The following is a 22,362-nucleotide window of genomic DNA, read 5'->3' as shown; positions in this document are numbered from 1 at the left end:
GAGGCCAGGAGAGCGTGGAGGCCACGGAATTGGTCAGCTCCTACCAATCCATCGGTCGCCGAATCTGTTGTTGAGAAGCGTACGAACACTTCCACTGAAATGTGCAGGAGCTCCATCGTGCATGAGCCACATGTTGTGTCGTACTTGTAAAGGCACATGTTCTAGCAGCACAGGTAGAGTATCCCGTATGAAATCATGCTAACGTGCTCCATTGAGCGTAGGCGGAAGAACATGGGGCCCAATCAAGACATCACCAACAATGCCTGCCCAAACGTTCACTGAAAATCTGTGTTGATGACGTAACTGTACAATTGCGTGCGGATTCTCGTCGGCCAACACATGTCGATTGTGAAGATTTACAATTTGATCACGTTGGAATGAAGCCTCATCCGTAAAGAGAACATTTGCACTGAAAGGAGGATTGACACATTGTTGGATGAACCATTCGCAGAAGTGTACCCGTGGAGGCCAATCAGCTGCTGATAGTGCTGCACACGCTGCACGTAGTACGGAAACAACTGGTTCTCCCGTAGCACTCCCCATACAGTGACGTGGTCAACGTTACCTTGTACAGCAGCAACTTCTCTGACTCTGACATTAGGGTTATCGTCAACTGCACGAAGAATTGCCTCATCCATTGCAGGTGTCCTCGTCGTTATAGATCTTCCCCAGTCGCGAGTCATAGGCTGGAATGTTCCGAGCTCCCTGAGGCGTCGATCAATTGCTTCGAACGTCTTTCTGTCGGCACACCTTCGTTCTGGAAATCTGTCTCGATACAAACGTACCGCGCCACGGCTATTGCCCAGTGCTAATCTATACAACAAATGGGCGTCAGCCAACTCCGCATTTGTAAACATTTCACTGACTGCAGAAGATAAACACGCCACGATAAGTCGACGAGACATATTGCTGACACTCGCCTACTTCGTTAGAGTGACAAGTCAAATAATCTGATGGTTTGTGTACTGGAGGTCTTACAGTATGAACACCACACTATGCAAAGTGACTCTTGTGATCATTTTAATTACCTACCTAGTCTATAAATATGATATCAATGGCATCCCACCAGGTCAGTGGAGGTGAGGGCGAGATCTTTTGACGAAATTTCAATCTCCCACCTACGTAGGGAAAGATGACCATCGTAACAAAATCAGTTGCGTTACCGAATTTATAACGTGATACATACACCGAAGCGCCAAAGAAACTGGTATAGGCATGCATATTCATATAGAGAGATATGTAAACAGGCAGAATACGGCGCTGCGCTCAGCAACGCCGCGGTTGTTAGATCGGTTGCTGCTGCTACAATGGCAGGTTGTCCAGATTTAAATGAGTTCGAACATGGTGTTATAGTCAGCACAGGAGCACTGAGGTAGTGATGAAGCGGGGATTTTCCCGTACGACCATTTCACGAGTGTACCGTGAACGTCAGGAACCCGGTAAAACATCAAATCTCCGACATCGCTGCGGCTGGAAAAATATCCTGCAAGCAAGGGACCAACGGCGACTGAAGAGAATCGTTCAACGTGACAGAAGTGCAACCCTTCCCCAAATTGCTGCAGATTTCAGTGCTGGGCCATCAACAAGTGTCAGCGTGTGAACCATTCAATGAAACATCACCGATATGGGCTTTCGGAGCTGAAGGCCACACTTGTACACCCTCGATGACTGCGTGATACAAAGCTGTACGCCTCGCCTGGGCCTGTCAACACTGACATTGGACTGTTGATGACTGTAAACGTGTTACCTGGTCGGACGAGGCTCGTTTCAAATTGTATCGAGCGGATGGACGTGTGCGGGAATGGACACAACCACATGAATCCGTGGACCCTGCAAGTCAACAGGGGCCTGTTTGAGCTAGTGGAGGCTCTGTAATGGCGTGGGGTGTGTGCAATCGGAGTGATATGGGACCCCTGATACGTGTAGATACGACTCTGACAGGTGACACTTACGTAAGCATCCTGTCTGCTCACCTGCACCCATTGGTGACCATTGTGCATTCCGACGGGACGCACTTGGGCAACTCCAGCAGGACAATGCGACACCCCACACTTGCAGAATTGCTACAGAGTGCCTCCAGGAACACTCTTCGGGAGTTTAAACACTTCCGCTGTCCATCAAACTCCCCAGTCATGAACATTATTGAGCATATCTAGGATGCCTTGCAACGTACTGTTCAGAAGAGATCTCCACCCCCTCGTACTCCTACGGATTTACGGGCAGCCCTCCAGGATTCATGGTGTCAGTTCCCTCCAGCACTACTTCAGACATTAGTCGAGTCGACGCCACATCCTGTTGTGCCACTTCAGTACACGATATCGGGCACGTGTACCAGTTTCTTTGAGTCTTCAGTGTAGCATAAACGTGATAGTTACAACTCCTCTGTGCAGTTACCTTAAGAGACTTTGTATTTGATGAAGCATTTGATTACTTTAGCAGAATTCGAAAGTGAGGAAGTATCCTGTGACAGAGGCAGCAGGTGAAGCGGCAGCGACTCCAGGTGGGTGGCCGTCGGCGGGTTGTTTAGTGGAGCAGGGTTCCTGTGTTGTCACACGTCGGTGCATACGAGACCTCAGATACGTTTAGCACTACGATCTATTTGTGGCGGAAATTTAATTACTTGATTTGCATAATGTTTGCGTGTGATACCCAGACGTTGAATATATATTTTTACTGTGAAGAAGGATCATCGTAGGATAGTGGTGAGTGTTTTAAGTGATCTTTTTGACTCCTGTTAATTCTTAAACAATTAATTTGATAGGATAGTGCAAATGGGCTCTTTCCCTCTATTTCTGATATCGAAATTGTGCCAGCTCTCCCTTTGTCCCTATTGTTAGCCTATAGGAACACAGTCTTCTGAGGAGAGGTGGAAACCTCCGTCTGCATGTTTGAAGAAGTTGGTTCATACATACAAACAAGAAGTAGCATCCTGAGAGAGACAGAGCCAGGAAGTGACAGAATGCCGACACTTGATGCTTTCTTTGGGGCCGTGAGATCAAAAAAGTCCCATATTCAGTCCATGGTCAGTAGTATTTACTATCGCGATACGTAATTAGAACACTGGGAAGTTTTAGACCCCTGTGGCGGTGCCCGGACGATGGACGCACGTGGCGAGGAACCCAAACAGTGGCTTCTATCCTGCACTTTGTTCCATTCTCTGGTGCTTACAGTTATTACATTGTGGGAAGCAGGGGTGAGAGGTCCAGGTGTGAACTCTTCCCAAGTGGGGGAGCCTGTCCCCCATAAACTGATTGAATAAAGAGAATACACAGCTATAGCTAACACTTGGTTCAAGAATCATAAAAGAAGGCTGTATACATGGAAGAAGCCTGGAGATACTGACAGGTTTCAGATAAGTTATATAATGGTATAACAGTAAAGCTGCATGTCCTCGGGAAAAATTACGGCTGTAGTTTCCCCTTGCTTTCAGCCGTTCGCAGTACCAGCACAGCAAGGCCGTTTTGGTTAATGTTGCAAGGCCAGATCAGTCAATCATCCAGACTGTTGCCCCTGCAACTACTGAAAAGGCTGCTGCCCCTCTTCAGGAACCACACGTTTGTCTGGCCTCTCAACAGATACCCCTCCGTTGCGGTTGCACCTACGGTACGGCCATCTGTATCGCTGAGGCACGCAAGCCTCCCCACCAACGGCAAGGTCCATGGTTCATGGTGGTAGTGTCTTGAAAGGAGGATATAAGATGAAAATTAACAAAAGCAAAACGAGGATAATGGAATGTAGTCAAATTAAATTGGGTGATGCTGAGGGAATTAGATTAGGAAATGAGACACTTAAAGTAGTAAAGGAGTTTTGCTATTTAGGAAGTATAATAACTCATGATGGTCGCAGTAGAGAGGATATAAAATGTAGACTGGCAATGGCAAGGAAAGCGTTTCTGAAGAAGAGAAATTTGTTAACATCGAATATAGATTTATGTATCAAGAAGTCGTTTCTGAAAGTATTTGTTTGGAGTGTAGCCATGTATGGAAATGAAACATGGACGATAACTAGTTTGGACAAGAAGAGAATAGAAGCTTTCGAAATGTGGTGCTACAGAAGAATACTGAAGATAAGGTGGATAGATCACGTAACTAATGAGGAGGTATTGAATAGGATTGGGGAGAAGAGAAGTTTGTGGCACAACTTGACTAGAAGAAGGGATCGGTTGGTAGGACATGTTTTGAGGCATCAAGGGATCACAAATTTAGCATTGGAGGGCAGCGTGGAGGGTAAAAATCGTAGAGGGAGACCGAGAGATGAGTACACTAAGCAGATTCAGAAGGATGTAGGTTGCAGTAGGTACTGGGAGATGAAGCAGCTTGCACAGGATAGAGTAGCATGGAGAGCTGCATCAAACCAGTCTCAGGACTGAAGACAACAACAACAACATATAATGGTAAGACGGAGATTTAGGAACCAGGTTTTAAATCGTAAGACATTTCCAGGGGCAACTGTGGACTCTGACCACAATCTATTGGTTATGAACTGTAGAGTAAAACTGAAGAAACTGCAAAAAGGTGAAAAAGGTGTGAATGTTAGGAGATGGGACATGGATAAACTGACTAAACAAGAGGTTTTACAGAGTTTCTGGGAGAGCATAAGGGAACAATTGACAGGAATTGGGGAAAGAAGTAAGGTAGAAGAAGAATGGGTAGCTCTGAGGGATGAAGTAGTGAAGGTAGCAGAGAATCAAGTAGGCAAAAAGACAAGGGCTAATAGAAATCCTTGGGTAACAGAAGAAATATTGAATTTAATTGATGAAACGAGAAAATATAAAAATGCATTAAATGAAGCAGGCAAAAAGGAATACACACGTCTCAAAAATGAGATTGACAAGAAGTGCAAAATGTCTAAGCAGACATGGCTAGAGGACAAATGTAAGGATGTAGAGGCTTATCTCACTAGGGGTAAGATAGATACTGCCTACAGGAAAATTAAAGAGACCTTTGGAGAAAAGAGAACCACTTGTATGAATATCAAGTGCTCAGATGGAAACCCAGTTCTAAGCAAAGAAGGGAAAGCAGAAAGGTGGAAGGAGTATATAGATGGTCTATATAAGGGCAATGTACTTGAGGACAATATTATGGAAATGGAAGAGAATGTAGATGAAGATGAAATGGGAGATATGATACTGCGTGAAGAGTTTGACAGAACACTGAAAGACCTAACTCGAAACAAGGCCCCGGGAGTAGACAACATTCCATTAGAACTACAGACAGCCTTGGGAAAGACAGTCCTGACAAAACTCTACCTCTGGTGAGCAAGATGTATGAGACAGCAAAATACCCTCAGACTTCAAGAAGAATATAATAATTCCAATCCCAAATAAAGCAGGTGTCGACAGATGTTAAAATTACTAAACTATCAGTTTAATAAGCCATAGCTGCAAAATACTAACTCGACTTATTTACAGACGAATGGGAAAACTGGTAGAAGCCAACCTCGGGGAAGATCAGTTTGGATTCCTTAGAAATATTGGAACACAAGAGGCAGTACTGACCCTACGACTTATCTTTGAAGCTAGATTAAGGAAAGGCCAACCTATGTTTCTAGCATTTGTAGACTTAGAGAAAGTATTTGACAATGTTGACTGAATACTCTCTTTCAAATTCTGAAGGTGGCAGGGGTAAAATACATGGAGCGAAAGGCTATTTAAAACTTGTACAGAAACCAGATGGCGCTTATGAGTCGAGGGGCGTGAAAGGGAAGCAGTGGTTGGGAAGGGAGTGAGACAGGGTTGTAGCCTCTCCCCAATGTTATTCAATCTGTGTATTGAGCTAGCAGAAAAGGAAACAAAAGAAAAATTTGGAATAGGTATTAAAATCCATGGAGAAGAAGTAAAAACTTTGAGGTTCGCCGATGACATTGTAATTCTGTCAGAGATAGCAATGGACTTGGAAGAGCAGTTGAACGAAATGCACAGTGTCTTGAAAGGAGGATATAAGATGAACACCAACAAAAGCAAAACGAGGATAATGGAATGTAGTCGAATTAAGCCGGGAGATTCTGAGGGAATTAGATTAGGAAATGAGACACTTAAAGTAGTAAATGAGTTTTGCTATTTGGGAAGCAAAGTAACTGATGATGGTTGAAGTACAGAGGATATAAAATGTAGACTGGCAATGGCAAGGAAAGCGTTTCTGAAGAAGATAAATTTGTTAACATCGAGTATAGATTTAAGTGTCAGGAAGTCATTTCTGAAAGTATTTGTATGGAGTGTAGCCATGTATGGAAGTGAAACGTGGACGATAAATAGTTTGGACAAGAAGAGAATAGAAGCTTTTGAAATGTGGTGCTACAGAAAAATGCTGAAGATAGATGGGTAGATCACATAACTAATGAGGAAGTATTGAACAGGATTGGGGAGAAGAGAAGTTTGTGGCACAACTTGACCAGAAGAAGGGATCGGTTGGTAGGACATGTTCTGAGGCATCAGGGGATCACCAATTTAGTATTGGAGGGCAGCGTGAAGGATAAAAATCGTAGAGGGAGACCAAGGGATGACTACACTAAGCAGATTCAGAAGTATGTAGGTTGCAGTAGGTACTGGGAGATGAAGAAGCTTGCACAGGGTAGAGTAGCATGGAGAGCTGCATCAAACCAGTCTCAGGACTGAAGACCACAACAACAACAAACTGATTTCAATTTCATGTCATGAGATCCTTCCTCTCCAGCATAGATTGAGTCCCTTTCCCACCACTTACCAGATGAGGGAGGAACGGGGGGGGGGGGGGGGGGGGGGGGTGAGTATAGGAGAGAGGGATGTGAGATTTCTTATAGGGGATTTAATTGATTAGTCAAGTAATTTGATATCAAAAGTGTGCCTGTATCAGAGAGGGGGATGGGAGAGGGGTTGTGTATTCCCACAGGGTGGGGTGGAGGTGGTAGATTGGAGGGGGGGGGGGGGGAGAATGGCGGCAGATTTTCACAAGGATGGACTATCCCTAGGGGGTCATAAAATTAATCCACAGAATAATAGGGGAGGGGTAGGGGGCCATAAGTCAATACAGTATGCCACTGAATGTATGCAACCCACACTAACGAAATGTGTCAGTTCCAAATGTGTCAGTTCTCCCACTACTATTGTCAGTTGTTGATTTCCACAGTTCAATGTCTCAGTAAGTCTTTGCATTTCAAACCTACACACACACACACATACATTCTCCCTCACTGTGTATTACTAAGTGTTTTCATGTGTACGATTTATACAATGTACACAGCAGTCTTCACATCTCAGTTAATATTACAAATGCACATAAAATGGGCAAAAGAATTTAAAGTCTTTATATATTCATGTAATAGTAAGAAAACATATTTGTCCATTACAGAAAATGAAATAAATTGCAATTATGTTTTGATATTATAATTAAACACAGGTAAGCTGTGCCAACGAAGACACGAATACCTAGTGTAAGAAAGTGAAAGAAATGACAGAAAAAAGAAAAAAAATACCTGTCACTACTGGCTGTATCTTCAGAAGAGGATAGCCAGTGATGACAGGGGCCTCCACCCTGGCTCTACAGTGAAACAGGTTACCACACCTCCCTCATCCAGCCCCTCACTGCTGCTGTGGGGCCTGTAGCACTGCTGACACAACACAGTATAGGGGGCGGGCTGTCGCACTGGTGAGCCACTTTCAGCCAAGACGATTCCTGGCACTGCTTCAATTCTCTGCTGATTAAAAATAAACTTATAAATAGTCAGCATGTAGTCCTATAAATACATTTTTAATTGTGTATGTAATCTTCTGTTCAGCTGACATGTTCCACATAATAAAGTTTATTGTAAGCCTGATCTATGTAACATGGAACATTTTGATTTTTGACCTGGAATGACATTATTAAGTTAGCATCATGAGCACTCATGTTACCAAACACTGGTGTAGCCTTGTTCTGTGGCAATTGACAGTAACATTTTAAATGAAAGAATAGTCAGGTGAGATAACTATTGGTTGTTTTTCTTTCCACAGGCATTTGTGCACGTCTCAACAGCATACAGTAACTGTGACCATAAAGCACCACAAGAAATTGTGTATCCTGCCCGTGGCAACTACATGAAACTAATAGAACTTGCAGAGAATATGGATCCTAAAAATCTTGAGAAACTGACTCCAGAGTATGTTATATTATTATACACTATACATAAAATCTCTCTCTACAACTGCATCATAATTATTTTGGCAGTTACAAGATATCTGTTGACCCTGCACCCATTAATCTCTACAACATTACAAAACACACATGCAAATTTCTGTCAAAACAGTGGTAACACTTGTTGTTCCATGACACAACATCTGCTAATGTGAGCCATTCATTTGCCACAAACATATTTTTTTGTTATAGTGCACGTATCAGTGGTAGCTCTTGGCTAAAGTTAGTGGGAGTACTGCTCTATAAAATAGCATCATTTGAAATATTGTAAAAGGGAACTTACATGTATAAAAGGAAAATTCATTCAGAAACTTGTTAAATTTCTACAAGAATAAAATTATTTCTTGTTTTCTTTTATTAAAATTGTTACTTTTCAAGCTTAATCTATTTATTTGAAAATGGAATCCATTCTTCTTGTTTTTATTTATGCGAAAAGATCAACATTTTTCTGCTTGAACTCTGGATGATAACAGAGAAAAATTTTCTCCATTAAAAGGACTCCAAGTGCATTCAGTCTTTCCAAATTCATAGTGCTTTTAAAAAAGTTTTTGTATTTTTCAGTGTTAAAAAGCAGCATTCTGCCTCTAATTTAGTTATCCAAACTGTCAACAGGATTTTTATTAGTTTTGTAAATTCACTAAGAACATCATATACATTATTTTACAAGATAAATATGAGCAGCTCTGTTAATTTGCAATATTCATGAATATCAGGCCTACAGTACAATGCTTTTAGTCAAGTTTCAAGGTTTTCATAAGCTTCAGAGACCAGTATATCTTCTGTAGGGTGTTCATTCATAAAACTAGTGAAGCATTTCTCACTGAAAAATTTAGCAGGTACTACATATGTAATTGAAGTACATCTGTCCATTATACAGTCAATTGCTTACTCAGCTTCTTTTAAGAGTGTCTTCAAAAGATTCTCACAGTGATTTTAGTTCCTTAATTGTAAAATGGCAGTTTCAAATTTTGTTATATAGTCATTTACTTCAGTTTCTTGAGGTTGCATTTGGTTGTAAGTTATTTCAACGTAATCTGATGAAAAAACCATAACAAAATCTTAATTATCATCATACAGGTATTTTAAAATTCCTGTGACAATGGTTCCATCAACATTTGTTGTTGACTGAATTTCAGTAATGCCATTTTTTTAAAGATTGTAAGTTTTTTGTGGTCTGTATGTTCAAGTTCTATGTTGTAGAGGAAACACATGGAATGATGATGTCCATATGCTTATTGAGAATGGACATGCATTGCAGTGCTCTTGAGAAGACTGTTAGAACAGCCTGAATGCTAGGGAACAATTTTGTCCCATTTTGTGCAATACTCACTTCCTTTTTATTTATTTATTTATTTAGTCCTGTTGATTACACATTATACAACCAATGTACAAGTAATATAGGACAAGTCAATTGATGCAATACAGTAGTACATGAACATTTATACATCACATTGCACAGACATTTGTTTATTTACCAAGAACAATGACAAGCATGCAGTATTAAAGCCTTCATTATGCCAAAAACAGTTTAAGTAACTGTTTAAAATAGTAGAATAAGTGATAGTGCATATTTTTATGCTACTGACATATATAAGCAGGTAAATTTGCTTCATGGTCATGGTTTGGATTGAATACAAATTTTAACTGCATTCCTTAAGAAGAGGTTTAAGTGAATGCTCAAGAGTGTGGAATACCTGGGAGTTCACATTTTCTCATAATGACATAGTTAAATTTACATTTTATCACCACAATTTCAGTTAAACTAAAAGTAACAGCATCACACTTTATCTTTAAGGGAATGCTTTTCTTAGGCAGTTTCCCCCACTCTTGTACCTTACAACTCTAAGTATTCATTAATTTTATAGAAAGTTTGTTCGATGAGGAATAATTTTAGTTTTGCTTTTGACAACCTGTACATTATTTATTTCCTTTTTTATATTGATAGGGAGCTTATTGAAGACCTTTATACCTGACTCAGTAACTCCCCTGTGTACTTTAGTGAGAGTTGCAGAGCCTTGGTGAAAATGTTTCACCTGTCTTGTGTCATGGTTGTGGATGTCACAATTTTGTTGAAACAATTCCCTGTTCTTGGCTACAAATAACATAAGTGAGTATATATACTGACCTGTAATGGTAAGTATCCTGAGAGATTGGAAGAGACCCCTGCAAGGTGCCCCATTAGGGACCCCACGTATTAGTCTCACTGCTCATTTTTGTATTCTGAAGACTTTTTCGACACCTGCAGGATTTCCCCATAAAATTATGCCAAAGGAGAGAACAGAATGGAAATATGCAAAATAAGACAACAACATTATTTCTCTGTCCACTAACTGATGGAAAGCTGTTTCTTGACTAGCTAATCAATTTGTTCTTTCCATCTTAAGTGACTATTTATCTGGATACCTAGGAATTTTGTATGTGTGGTTTCATTAATTTTGTGATTGTTAACATGTGTTTCAGGAACTTTATTTTCTTATTTTTTGTCAGAAACCGTATCATATTGGTTTTTGAAATATTTAAGGTTAGGCTATTCACAGTGAGCCATTTGTGTATTTGATTAGAGACTGACATCGCTGTATGATGCATTGTAGAGTTGGGTCCTTTTAAGAGGATACTTGTATTGTCAGCAAACATTACTATTTTTGCTCTGTTATTGATTGTGATTAGTAGATCATTAATGTATATCAGGCAAATTAGCGGCTCAAGAATTGAGCCCTGCAGGACTCCATACTTTATATTTCCCCAGTCTGATTTTAATGCTGTACCTGTTCCCCTTAAGACAACCCTTCACTTCCTGTTCTGTAAGTATGGTTCTACCCAAGTCAAAGATTTGTCTTTAACGCCATAATGTGGAAGCTTTTGTAAGAGTGTGTTGTGATCTACACAATCAAATGCTTTGACAAGGTCACAAAATGTCCCCATTGGATACCTTTTGTAATTTAGTTCACCTAAAATTCATCTGTTAGGTTAAATATAGAACTGTCTGTGGAGGAGGCCTTACGAAAGCCGAACTGTGTAGGAGCCAGTAAGCCATCATACACTATTCTGTCAAATACCTTTGAGAACACTGGCAGCAGAGAGATGGGCCAATAGTTGTATATTTCATCCCTTGCTCCACTTTTGTGGATTGGCATTACCACTGCATGTTTTAATCTACCTGGGAACACACCAGTTTCCATAGATCAGTTGTGCAAATAACACAATATATAACTGAATAAGTCTGCACCTGATTTTAAAATCTTACTTGATATGCCATTGTAACCACGGGAATCTGAGTTTGAGTAATTTTATGTTTTTTTCAATTTCTTTAGGAGTTGTACTGCTGAAATGAAGTGCCACTTTAGATGTTGCTTGCATGTGGTTAAGTAGTTCAATAGCTTCTGCGTGAGACTATTTATTATGGTTCATTGTTTTTTTCAGCTATAGTGAGAAAAAACTTGTTGAAATCTAAGGCTGCAACTTTGTGGTTATTATTGTCAGGATTTATGTTCCTATTTGTTTCACTTTTTATGATGTGCCATATGGTTTTTATTGTATTGCTTGAGTTGCTAATTTTTTGTGCATAGTGCAACTGTTTGGCATTCTTGATTACACTTGTTAGAATTTTACAGTATTTCTTATAGTGTAACTCTACTGCTGGGTCTGTACTAGTCCTCTATTGTACGTACAGATCTCCCTTTTTGTTACATGATATTTTTATGCCAGTAGTTAGCCACTCTTTTTTTTTTTTTTACTACAGGTTGGTTTGATTTTAATCTGTATTTGGGGAAAAGAAGCTTCAGAATGTTTAAGGAATAAGTTCAAGAAAGAGTTGAGCTTCTCATTCATGTGTCAGCCTGGTATACTTCCTCCCATGGTTCATGGCATAAACTATTTCTGAACAAGCAAGTAGATTCAGCATGTATTGTTCTAAAACGTTTAACTTGGTTACAATGGCCATGTGCTGTTTCCTGCTGGCAAGTTTTAGGGTTGTCATTTGACCATCGTGATCAGACAGACCATTTGTTACTACCCGTGTCATCATTTCATTGTAATTTGTGGGATCTAGAAACAGATTATCAATCAGGGTCTAGCTGTGCCCATATACTCCTGTTGGGAATGAGATGATGGGGAGAAGATTGAAGGTTAACAATAGTGATTCTAATAGTTTCTGATTGTTATGTTTTGTGAATAAGTTTATTTTACAGCCACCACATAAGATGACATTACTATTGTTTCTATAAAGTTTAGTAAGAACTGTTTCTAGCTGAGAGAGAAATTTTTGAATGTTTCCCATAAGTGTCATGTAAACTGTTACTATGATCAGGAACTGTGATTCAAGCTCTAATTTGACAGCACAACATTCAAAGTGCTCTTCAATACAGTATTTAGAAACATCTATAACTTGTGACCTAATAGTATTGTGTGTGTAAATTGCCACTCCGTCTTGTCTTAAGTTGCTCTGACAGTAGGAAGAACCAATTTTATAACTATTTAAATGTAGTGGATTAATTTCTTGAAGAATTATGTCCAGTAGTTTCAAAATATGTTTTAATATGAAACTGCAATTTGTTTTCTTAGAATCCCCACAACACTAAAATATTTCTGCATTCAATATGTACTAAAGAACAAGGATGATTTGAATGTGTTCTGATACATCTCTTGTGTCATTGCCCATGGCAGTTTGTAAAAGAATCTTTTCCAGTTTTCGTCCTCATCTTCTCATAGTACATTTATTTGTAGCAGACAGTCAAGTATTGCATTCTGGATGGGCTTAAAAACACCTTTGACTACTGCACTAGATTCTAAATGATTCTTCAGATCTGAATCTAACTTAGATGCATAATTTAATATTTGTCTTTTTTGTGATGCCCACGTAAGAGAGTTTTCAATTTTCAACAAAAGAAAATACAGTTTATTACTCACAAAAAGTTCCTCTGTTATTTTCAACCTACTGAAAGTCTGACACCTCACTAAGTTTCTCCTTAATTCTCTCTGTTCCTAAAAGTGAAAGTGAAACTGCATTAGTGGCAGGCCTCTTTGGCTTTTCGTGCTTTTCAGTTTGTTTCCATCATTTTGTTTACATTTCTAAAACCATCTTTTGTCCACATTACATCATCTACAAACAGCAAACATGGAAAGCAAAACAGATTTTTTTTATTTCACAGGAGAAAGAACAGCTTTTCAATTTGAACATTCAGAATTGTTCTTGTTCTTGCGTACACCTCTTTTCTTAACTGTAGCTTTCTCATAGAGAGACAGCTGTGAAAAACAAAACAAAATGTGAATTCCTAAGGGATCAAACTGCTGAGGTCATCAGTCCCTAGACTTGCACACTACTTAAACTAACTTATGCTAAGAACAACACATACACACATGCCTGAGGGAGGACTCGAACCTCTGGCAGGAGGGACCGCTCAATCCGTGACATGACACGGCACCTGAAACAACGTGGTCACTCCGTATGGCTGGCTGTGAAAAACTAAGCTGTTGAAGTTCATTTACAGCCACAGAAATCATGTCCACATAAAAGAAAAGAACCTAAAAAATGAATTAAACAGAATAGCTGACAACAGGCTAATAATCTTATTCGACACTATATCACATTCAAGGCTGCAGTATCCGGTTTTTAAGCATTAAGTACATCCACATGGAGAAGGAAAAAAACTATGTTTGTGAATTAATATTATTTGTGTTTGTTAGCTCTCCAAGATGTTGAAATATTATTGAAATGTTGTTAAAAACTTGGGATGAGATAACAGACATAGACATTTAAAATTCTTTCATTAATTGGTCTGGGCATTTCAAAGTTTTTTCAAGTGTAGTATTTACACCGATTATGTTTGTGATTTTTAGGTTGCTGGGAAATCTACCCAACACATATGTATACACAAAATCACTTGCTGAAAACGTGATAAATGACTTTAGAGACTTGTTACCAGTGGCAATACTTAGACCGTCAATAGGTAAGTACATATCTGTATAATACTAGATTGTCAAACACAACAAAGAGGAATATACAAATAAAATATAATTTTTCTTGGAGTTATTCAGGTCCTAAAAAATAATGATAGCTTTTAAAGTGTCATTGTATAATGAAAAGCATTTTATGTATTATATAGAGCCTAAATAAGTCTTTTTGTGATCATTTATCTTCACTATGTATAAGAGGAAAATGACACTTTCTAGCAAACCTGGGAGTGCTAGTGTGACAAAGTATGTGGCACAACTTCTTTAAGCTTGGAAAACATGAGAAAGGCTGTAGTGGGAGCAAAGCTGTGAGAGGGGCCACAGTCTTTTTTGAGTAGATCAGTTGGTGAGCACTTGCCCATGAAAGACAAATGCCAGAGATTTGAGCCCCAGTCCCTCACATAGGTTTGATCTGTCAGGAAGTTTCAAATGAGCACACACTCCACTGCAGAGGGCAGATCATTCTGGAACCTAGAAGAGTCTACTTTCATTTTACACAGTTGTGTAATAAAATAAATAAACAAACAAATTAAAATGTTCATTTACTTGTTTTACCCTTGAAACTAAACTCATTGTTTGCAGAAATAAAAATATTGCCATTATTGATCTATTCCAAAATGAGGCATTTACTTACACTCAACATACTTCATTATCATGCTTTGAAATTTACTTTAGTTCATTTAACAGTTTAACTTTTTGTCTTACTTATATCTTAGTTATTTTCATGTTCAGTGGATCTTGTCTGCAATATTTTGGTATGATGTGTAATTGGATTTAATGAAAGATGTAGCAGAGCCCCAATGACATGAATAAAAATGGTCAGAGCTTCTGATTGTTCAAGACCTTTTCAGGATTTAGTAACCACTAGGGTCACAGGAAACAGTATTTACATGAGTCAGCGTGTATTTTTATTGCCATCAAAACATTCATTACCTATGATATTCCAGTTCAGCTGTATGCATGATCTCTTAATGAAAGCTGGTTTCAGAGAAAATAATTTCCTGTGGCACATAAACAGTGTTACTACTTAATTTCTTTGTACATAGAAAACAGCATTTAGAGAACACCAACATCATTATTGTTTTGCATTCCAGTTTTGATTTTTGTAGCGTTCAGACAGTGTCCCACTAAATTTTATACCTGGGAAAATCGAAAATCACAACTTTAAAACATAAACCCTTGGTAGTTTCCCTTCCAAATATTTTACAAGTATTAAAACTATTGACAATTATAAGCTATATTCAGTTATCATGTATCAGTTCAGTTATCATGTATCAGCTCAGGAAGTGATGACTGCAAAAGAAACAGACAAAATCTACATGTCTTTGTGAAACAATCCACATAAATTATTTGTGACAGAAAAGTGTGATGAGGTTGATTTTCCCCATAAACAGATGAACTGTCTTTGCCTGAGTCCAACAACAGCATAGCAGAGACAAGCAATTTTCAGATACTGTAATTATTGATGAGGTGAAGGAAACATTCGAAAACATTGGTGATGGTAAAAAAGTTTGCTAAACAGGTGGAAAACACACAATGTGGCATGACAGCTATAATTTTTGATGGAATTTATTCCCAAATGACACAGCAGCTTTTCTGATTCCTGAGGAATTTAAAGACTTAGAGAAGAGAGTTACACACCTGATCAAATATATAATACTAACGAGGCAAGCTTAAATTTTAAAATTCACCATGTCATCATCATCTTGTATAGTTCCCCACCATAAGGAATTTCCATTTGGAAAACAAGCATCTCCCATCTACTCCGGGCTTTCCACCGTGTCTCTCTTGATGCTGTGGATGTCTTCTTCCCTCTTCCAAATGCCTTCCTCCACTCCTTTCAGCCACTTGTCCCTTGGCCTTATCCTTGACCTATTGCTCTTCATCTCCGTACCACGTATCTTCATACAGTAGCAGCAGCGAAAGGAGGTCCCTAACAGCTGCAGTGCATTTGGTGCAGCTGCTTCACGTGTTTACCTCAACCAGTAACATGATTTACTACAGATATTGACAGCACCAGCACAATTCATTACTCTTTGCTTATGGTCACTGCCAAGCCGAGAGCTCTGAAAAAATTGGCCTGGAAGTCTTTCTATCTGCTATAAAAATCATCAAAGCCTCCGGATGTTTAAAGATTTCTTTTGCAATTGGTTTCATGATTCGTTTGTCCTGCATGTTGAAAAGTAACTTACATCTGAAGGGTTACCAAGAAATTTGTTTCCTTGTTGATAGGAGCATCCTCAAAACATTATGTGGGAGTGTGCAAGATTCTAAAATTATCATTTTTATATAACTGATTTGATGAGTTTGAGAATGAATTGTATGTCAAGAACTAAATTTGTCAGGAAGTTCATGAAGTTACTAGTATCTTAAATGACTGATATCTATTCACTCATTGTTTTATAGCTATGTCACTTCAATTTCTAAATTGTAGGCATATTTCAGAAGCACACACAGAATATGTTTTTTACAATTATCAATATGAGTTTGAATGTCCCAGTTTTAGTTCAATCTAAAATTAAAGTCTTATTATGATTAAATCCAGAGTATTCAGTGAGCTATTCCCACAAAAATTTTATTAGCATACCAATAATGGTAAAAAAACGGAAAATCCAAGATAGAATGTAACAATATTGAGGAGGACTGTTGCTACTCACCATGTAGCAAAGATGCTGAGTCGCAGATAGGCATAACAGAAAGACTGTCAGAAAATAAGCTTTCAGCCTACAACGCCACCATGGGAAATAGCCAACACACATGCACACTCCATTCCAGGCATCATTTTTATTGGAGGGAATTTCAATGCAAAAAATGCTGCATGGAATTAAAGGCTCACAAACGCTATAGGCAGGACACTATTACATGTCATCAAGCAACAACAAGCAACTACTATTGGCCCCTATGAGCCAACAAACTACCCATCTTGCGAAGAAGTTGGCAGACATGCTTGATGTCTGCATAGTCAAAGGGGTTCCTCAGATAATCACAGCAAAAGCGAAAAATGCCCTTGTGTTAGAACATTTACCTGTAACTTTTACTCTCCATGCCAAAGCATCCTTCATCCCTAGGAAGGGCACTGACATGAAGAACATATCTCAGCAGACCTCACAAATTTTCCTCAACCAACAGAGAAACAAACTCCTAGTTTTGTAACGATTTTCAAGTAGTATCTAAGATTCAGTCAAGAATGCCTCACCACTGGAAGGGCACAACAGCGACTACATAAATGTCAACTGCCGCCCCAGCTGTGTGCCACACATACTGAAAAGAATAGGATGTCAAACAGTCATCCCAATGCCAAAATCTTCTGATGTCAACACCACCACCAGCATGCCTGGTGGCTTCATAGCACTTCAGCATTGTAGCTCAGGTCTAAATAAAGGATGTCACATCTGGCAATGAAGTTTTTCCAACCACCCATGGCCAGCACCACCACCTCCACAACCTGCCACTCTACCATGTCTACGCCACAGCAGCTCCACTAACCCTGCATCACTACAGAGTGGTATCAGAAGCATCTTGGTATCGTGGACCTGGGCTGACAGCTGATGGCAAGACAGTTGGCCTCCGTACAGCAAGGTTTTGCAAACACAGCATGCAGTTTCATCAAACAGCAGTGTGAGTGAGCAGACTATTGATTTTTGTGGTTTGTTTTTCCCATTTTATGGCATGGAGTGTAAGCAAGTGATATTCAGGGATTTGATTTATTTATTTTTATTTATTTATTTATTTCGTGTTCCGGTGATCCATGTTGTGAATACATCACAGGATATGGAACGTGTCAGTTTTACAAACTTATTATGGTATTTTGTAAGTATTGCTATTATTCACATTAAAATTATATGGCTTAGATTAACATTACAAATTAAAATCACCAAAAAATAAATGTTACAAAGTTAAGTATTACAGACTCTATACACGTACATACAGAAAATATTCTACTGAAAACTTAAGATGTTTATGAGTAATAGATATACAGGATCACTAATGAAGAGTGGGAAATGTATCTGAGACTTAGCCGTACAGGTACTAGGGTACTATTCATCATGGTTCAGAAACTCTTCTATAGTATAAAATGACCCTTGCAATAGGAACTGCCTTAAGCTTTTCTTAAACGAGAACTCATCATCTACTAAACACTTAATTTGTAAAGGGAGGGCATTAAAAATCTTACAACCACTGAAGTGGACCCCCTTCTGTACCTTACTCAGGTTTGCATGCTCATAGTGGATATCATCTTTCCTTCTAGTATCATGATTATGATAAACACTATTAGTTTTGAAGAGGGGCTTTTTTTTCCTTATGAAACACACCAAGGAGAATATATATTGTGCAATGAATGTGAAGATTTGAAGTTCTTTAAAAAGATTTCTGCATGTGGCTCTAGGGTGAGCTCCACTCATGATTCTTATGGCTCTTTTCTGTGCAGATAGCACTTTCCTAGCAAGTGGCTGATTTCTCCAGAATATGATTCCATATGCCATAATGGTGTGAAAATAACCATAATAAGCTGATTTACTGGTTTCCGTATTTCTGTAAGAGCAGATAATGCGTAAAGCATAAGTTGCCGAATTCAGCCTTTTGCAGAGATCCAAGATGTGGTTTGACCAGTTTAGTTGGCTATCTATATGTAAGCCAAGGTACTTTGTACTACCGACCTTAGCTATCTGCATGTCACCTAGTTTTTGTTCTTGTTCATCTTCTTTAGAGACTGTCTGAAACTGGACATAGTTTGTTTTACTGTGATTAATAGAAAGACCATTTACATTAAACCAGTTCACAATATCACTAAAAACCTTATTAGCTGTCACCTCAAGTTCATGCACTGATTTACCAACCAGTAGCGTAGGGTCATCAGCAAAGATGGTGAATTTACAAAAATCTGTACATAGAGGAAGATCATTAATAAAAATAATAAAAAGTAGGGGGCCCAGAATGGAGCCTTGAGGCACTCCACAGGTGATTGTTCCCCATTCCGATGATGCTGATGCACCTTCTTTACTATCCAGTACAACTTTCTGTTTTCTGTGTGAAAGATAAGAATGGAGCCACTTCCCTGCTGCCCCACTTATGCCTAGATATGAAGCTTTATGCAAAAGTATTTGGTGACTGATGCAGTCAAACGCTTTTGAGAGTTCACAAAATATTCCAACTATCTTCATCTTTTTGTTGATGGACTCCAAAACATTGGCAGCAAATGCAAATATTGCATCTTCTGTTGATAACCCCTTCTGAAATCCAAACTGTTTTTTACTGATGATCTTATATTCAATGAGGTGATTAACAATCCTGGCATGCATTAGTTTCTCTAAAACCTTAGAAAAACTCGTCAGTAGTGAGATTGGCCGATAGTTAGCAGTATCTGCCTTATCTCCCTTTTTATACAGAGGTTTCACAACTGCATACTTAAGTCTTTCGGGCACTATTCCTTGCTTAAGTGATGCATCAAAAATGTGGCAAAGGATTCTACTTAAGTGGCCGCAGCAGTATTTTAATAATTTGCTAGATATGTTGTCAACTCCAGTGGAGTTTTTACTTTTCAGGGATCTAATTATTCTTTCAATTTCTGGAATAGTGACTGTTGTTATTTTGATTTGTGGTACTGTGCCAGGTACGCTGGCTTGCAGAAAACTAATGGCTTGATTTATGGAGCCTTGCGATCCAATTTGTTCTGTTACTGTTAAAAAATGTTTGTTGAACATATCAGCAACTGTTTTTGGATCACTAACAATATGATCCTGATTTTTTATTTGAATATTTTCACTGTGAACTGCACTTTTCCCCGTTTCCTTCTTTACAAAATTCCAAACAGTTTTTACTTTATTGTTTGAGTTATCAATTTCTGCCTTTAAGAACATGTTCTTTGATGCCTGTATGGACCTTGTCGTTGGTGGGGAGGCTTGCGTGCCTCAGCGATACAGATGGCTATACCGTAGGTACAACCACAACGGAGGGGTATCTGTTGAGAGGCCAGACAAACGTGTGGTTCCTGAAGAGGGGCAGCAGCCTTTTCAGTAGTTGCAGGGGCAACAGTCTGGATGATTGACTGATCTGGCCTTGCAACATTAACCAAAACGGCGTTGCTGTGCTGGTACTGCGAACGGCTGAAAGCAAGGGGAAACTACAGCCGTAATTTTTCCCGAGGACATGCAGCTTTACTGTATGATTAAATGATGATGGCATCCTCTTGGGTAAAATATTCCGGAGGTAAAATAGTCCCCCATTCGGATCTCCGGGCGGGGACTACTCAGGAGGATGTCGTTATCAGGAGAAAGAAAACTGGCGTTCTACGGATCGGAGCGTGGAATGTCAGATCCCTTAATCGGGCAGGTAGGTTAGAAAATTTAAAAAGGGAAATGGATAGGTTAAAGTTAGATATAGTGGGAATTAGTGAAGTTCGGTGGCAGGAGGAACAAGACTTCTGGTCAGGTGATTACAGGGTTATAAACACAAAATCAAATAGGGGTAATGCAGGAGTAGGTTTAATAATGAATAGGAAAATAGGAATGCGGGTAAGCTACTACAAACAGCATAGTGAACGCATTACTGTGGCCAAGATAGATACGAAGCCCACACCTACTACAGTAGTACAAGTTTATATGCCAACTAGCTCTGCAGATGACGAAGAAATTGAGGAAATGTACGATGAAATAAAAGAAATTATTCAGATAGTGAAGGGAGATGAAAATTTAATAGTAATGGGTGATTGGAATTCGAGTGTAGGAAAAGGGAGAGAAGGAAACATAGTAGGTGAATATGGATTGGGGCTAAGAAATGAAAGAGGAAGCCGCCTAGTAGAATTTTGTACAGAGCACAACTTAGTCATAGGTAACACTTGGTTTAAGAATCATGAAAGAAGGTTGTATACGTGGAAGAACCCTGGAGATACTAAAAGGTATCAGATAGATTATATAATGGTAAGACAGAGATTCAGGAACCAGGTTTTAAGTTGTAAGACATTTCCAGGGGCAGATGTGGACTCTGACCACAATCTATTGGTTATGACCTGTAGATTAAAACTGAAGAAACTGCAAAAATGTGGGAAATTAAGGAGATGGGACCTGGATAAACTGAAAGAACCAGAGGTTGTACAGAGTTTCAGGGAGAGCATAAGGGAACAATTGACAGGAATAGGGGAAAGAAATACAGTAGAAGAAGAATGGGTAGCTCTGAGGGATGAAGTAGTGAAGGCAGCAGAGGATAAAGTAGGTAAAAAGACGAGGGCTGCTAGAAATCCTTGGGTAACAGAAGAAATATTGAATTTAATTGATGAAAGGAGAAAATATAAAAATGCAGTAAATGAAGCAGGCAAAAAGGAATACAAACGTCTCAAAAATGAGATCGACAGGAAGTGCAAAATGGCTAAACAGGGATGGCTAGAGGACAAATGTAAGGATGTAGAGGGTTATCTCACTACGGGTAAGATAGATATTGCCTACAGAAAAACTAACCTTTGGAGAAAAGGGAACCACTTGTATGGATATCAAGAGCTCAGATGGAAACCCAGTTCTAAGCAAAGAAGGGAAAGCAGAAAGGTGGAAGGAGTATATAGAGGGTCTATACAAGGGCGATGTACTTGAGGACAGTATTATGGAAATTGAAGAGGATGTAGATGAAGATGAAATGGGAGATACGATACTGCGTGAAGTGTTTGACAGAGCACTGAAAGACCTGAGTCGAAACAAGGCCCCCGGAGTAGACAACATTCCATTAGAACTACTGACGGCCTTGGGAGAGCCAGTCATGACAAAACTCTACCAGCTGGTGAGCAAGATGTATGAGACAGGCGAAATACCCTCAGACTTCAAGAAGAATATAATAATTCCAATCCCAAAGAAAGCAGGTGCTGACAGATATGAAAATTACCGAACTATCAGTTTAATAAGTCACAGCTGCAAAATACTAACGCGAATTCTTTACAGACGAATGGAAAAACTGATAGATGCGGACCTCGGGGAGGATCAGTTTGGATTCCGTCGAAATGTTGGAACACGTGAGGCAATACTGACCTTACGACTTATCTTAGAAGAAAGATTAAGAAAAGGCAAACCTACTTTTCTAGCATTTGTAGATCTAGAGAAAGCTTTTGACAATGTTGACTGGAATACTCTTTTTCAAATTCTAAAGGTGGCAGGGGTAAAATACAGGGAGCGAAAGGCTATTTACAATTTGTACAGAAACCAGATGGCAGTCATAAGAGTCGAGGGGCATGAAAGGGAAGCAGTGGTTGGGAAAGGAGTGAGACAGGGTTGTAGCCTCTCCCCGA

At 39.2% G+C, this 22,362-nt stretch overlaps 1 protein-coding gene across 1 annotated transcript in view; it reads left to right on the top strand.

Annotated features, from left to right (window-relative positions):
- LOC126285263 (putative fatty acyl-CoA reductase CG5065) overlaps window positions 1-22,362 on the top strand; it is a 116,010-nt gene that overhangs the window by 21,553 nt on the left and 72,095 nt on the right. The window contains exons 3-4 of the mRNA XM_049984554.1: window positions 7,967-8,112; window positions 13,983-14,092. Coding sequence (XP_049840511.1) covers window positions 7,967-8,112; window positions 13,983-14,092 — 256 coding nt within the window. The remainder of the gene's footprint in view (window positions 1-7,966; window positions 8,113-13,982; window positions 14,093-22,362) is intronic.

The sequence above is a fragment of the Schistocerca gregaria genome, chromosome 8, assembly GCF_023897955.1.
Source record: "Schistocerca gregaria isolate iqSchGreg1 chromosome 8, iqSchGreg1.2, whole genome shotgun sequence".
Taxonomy (NCBI): domain Eukaryota; kingdom Metazoa; phylum Arthropoda; class Insecta; order Orthoptera; family Acrididae; genus Schistocerca; species Schistocerca gregaria.
Note: the sequence above shows the minus strand (reverse complement) of the source record. Positions and strands in the feature narration are given on the sequence as shown.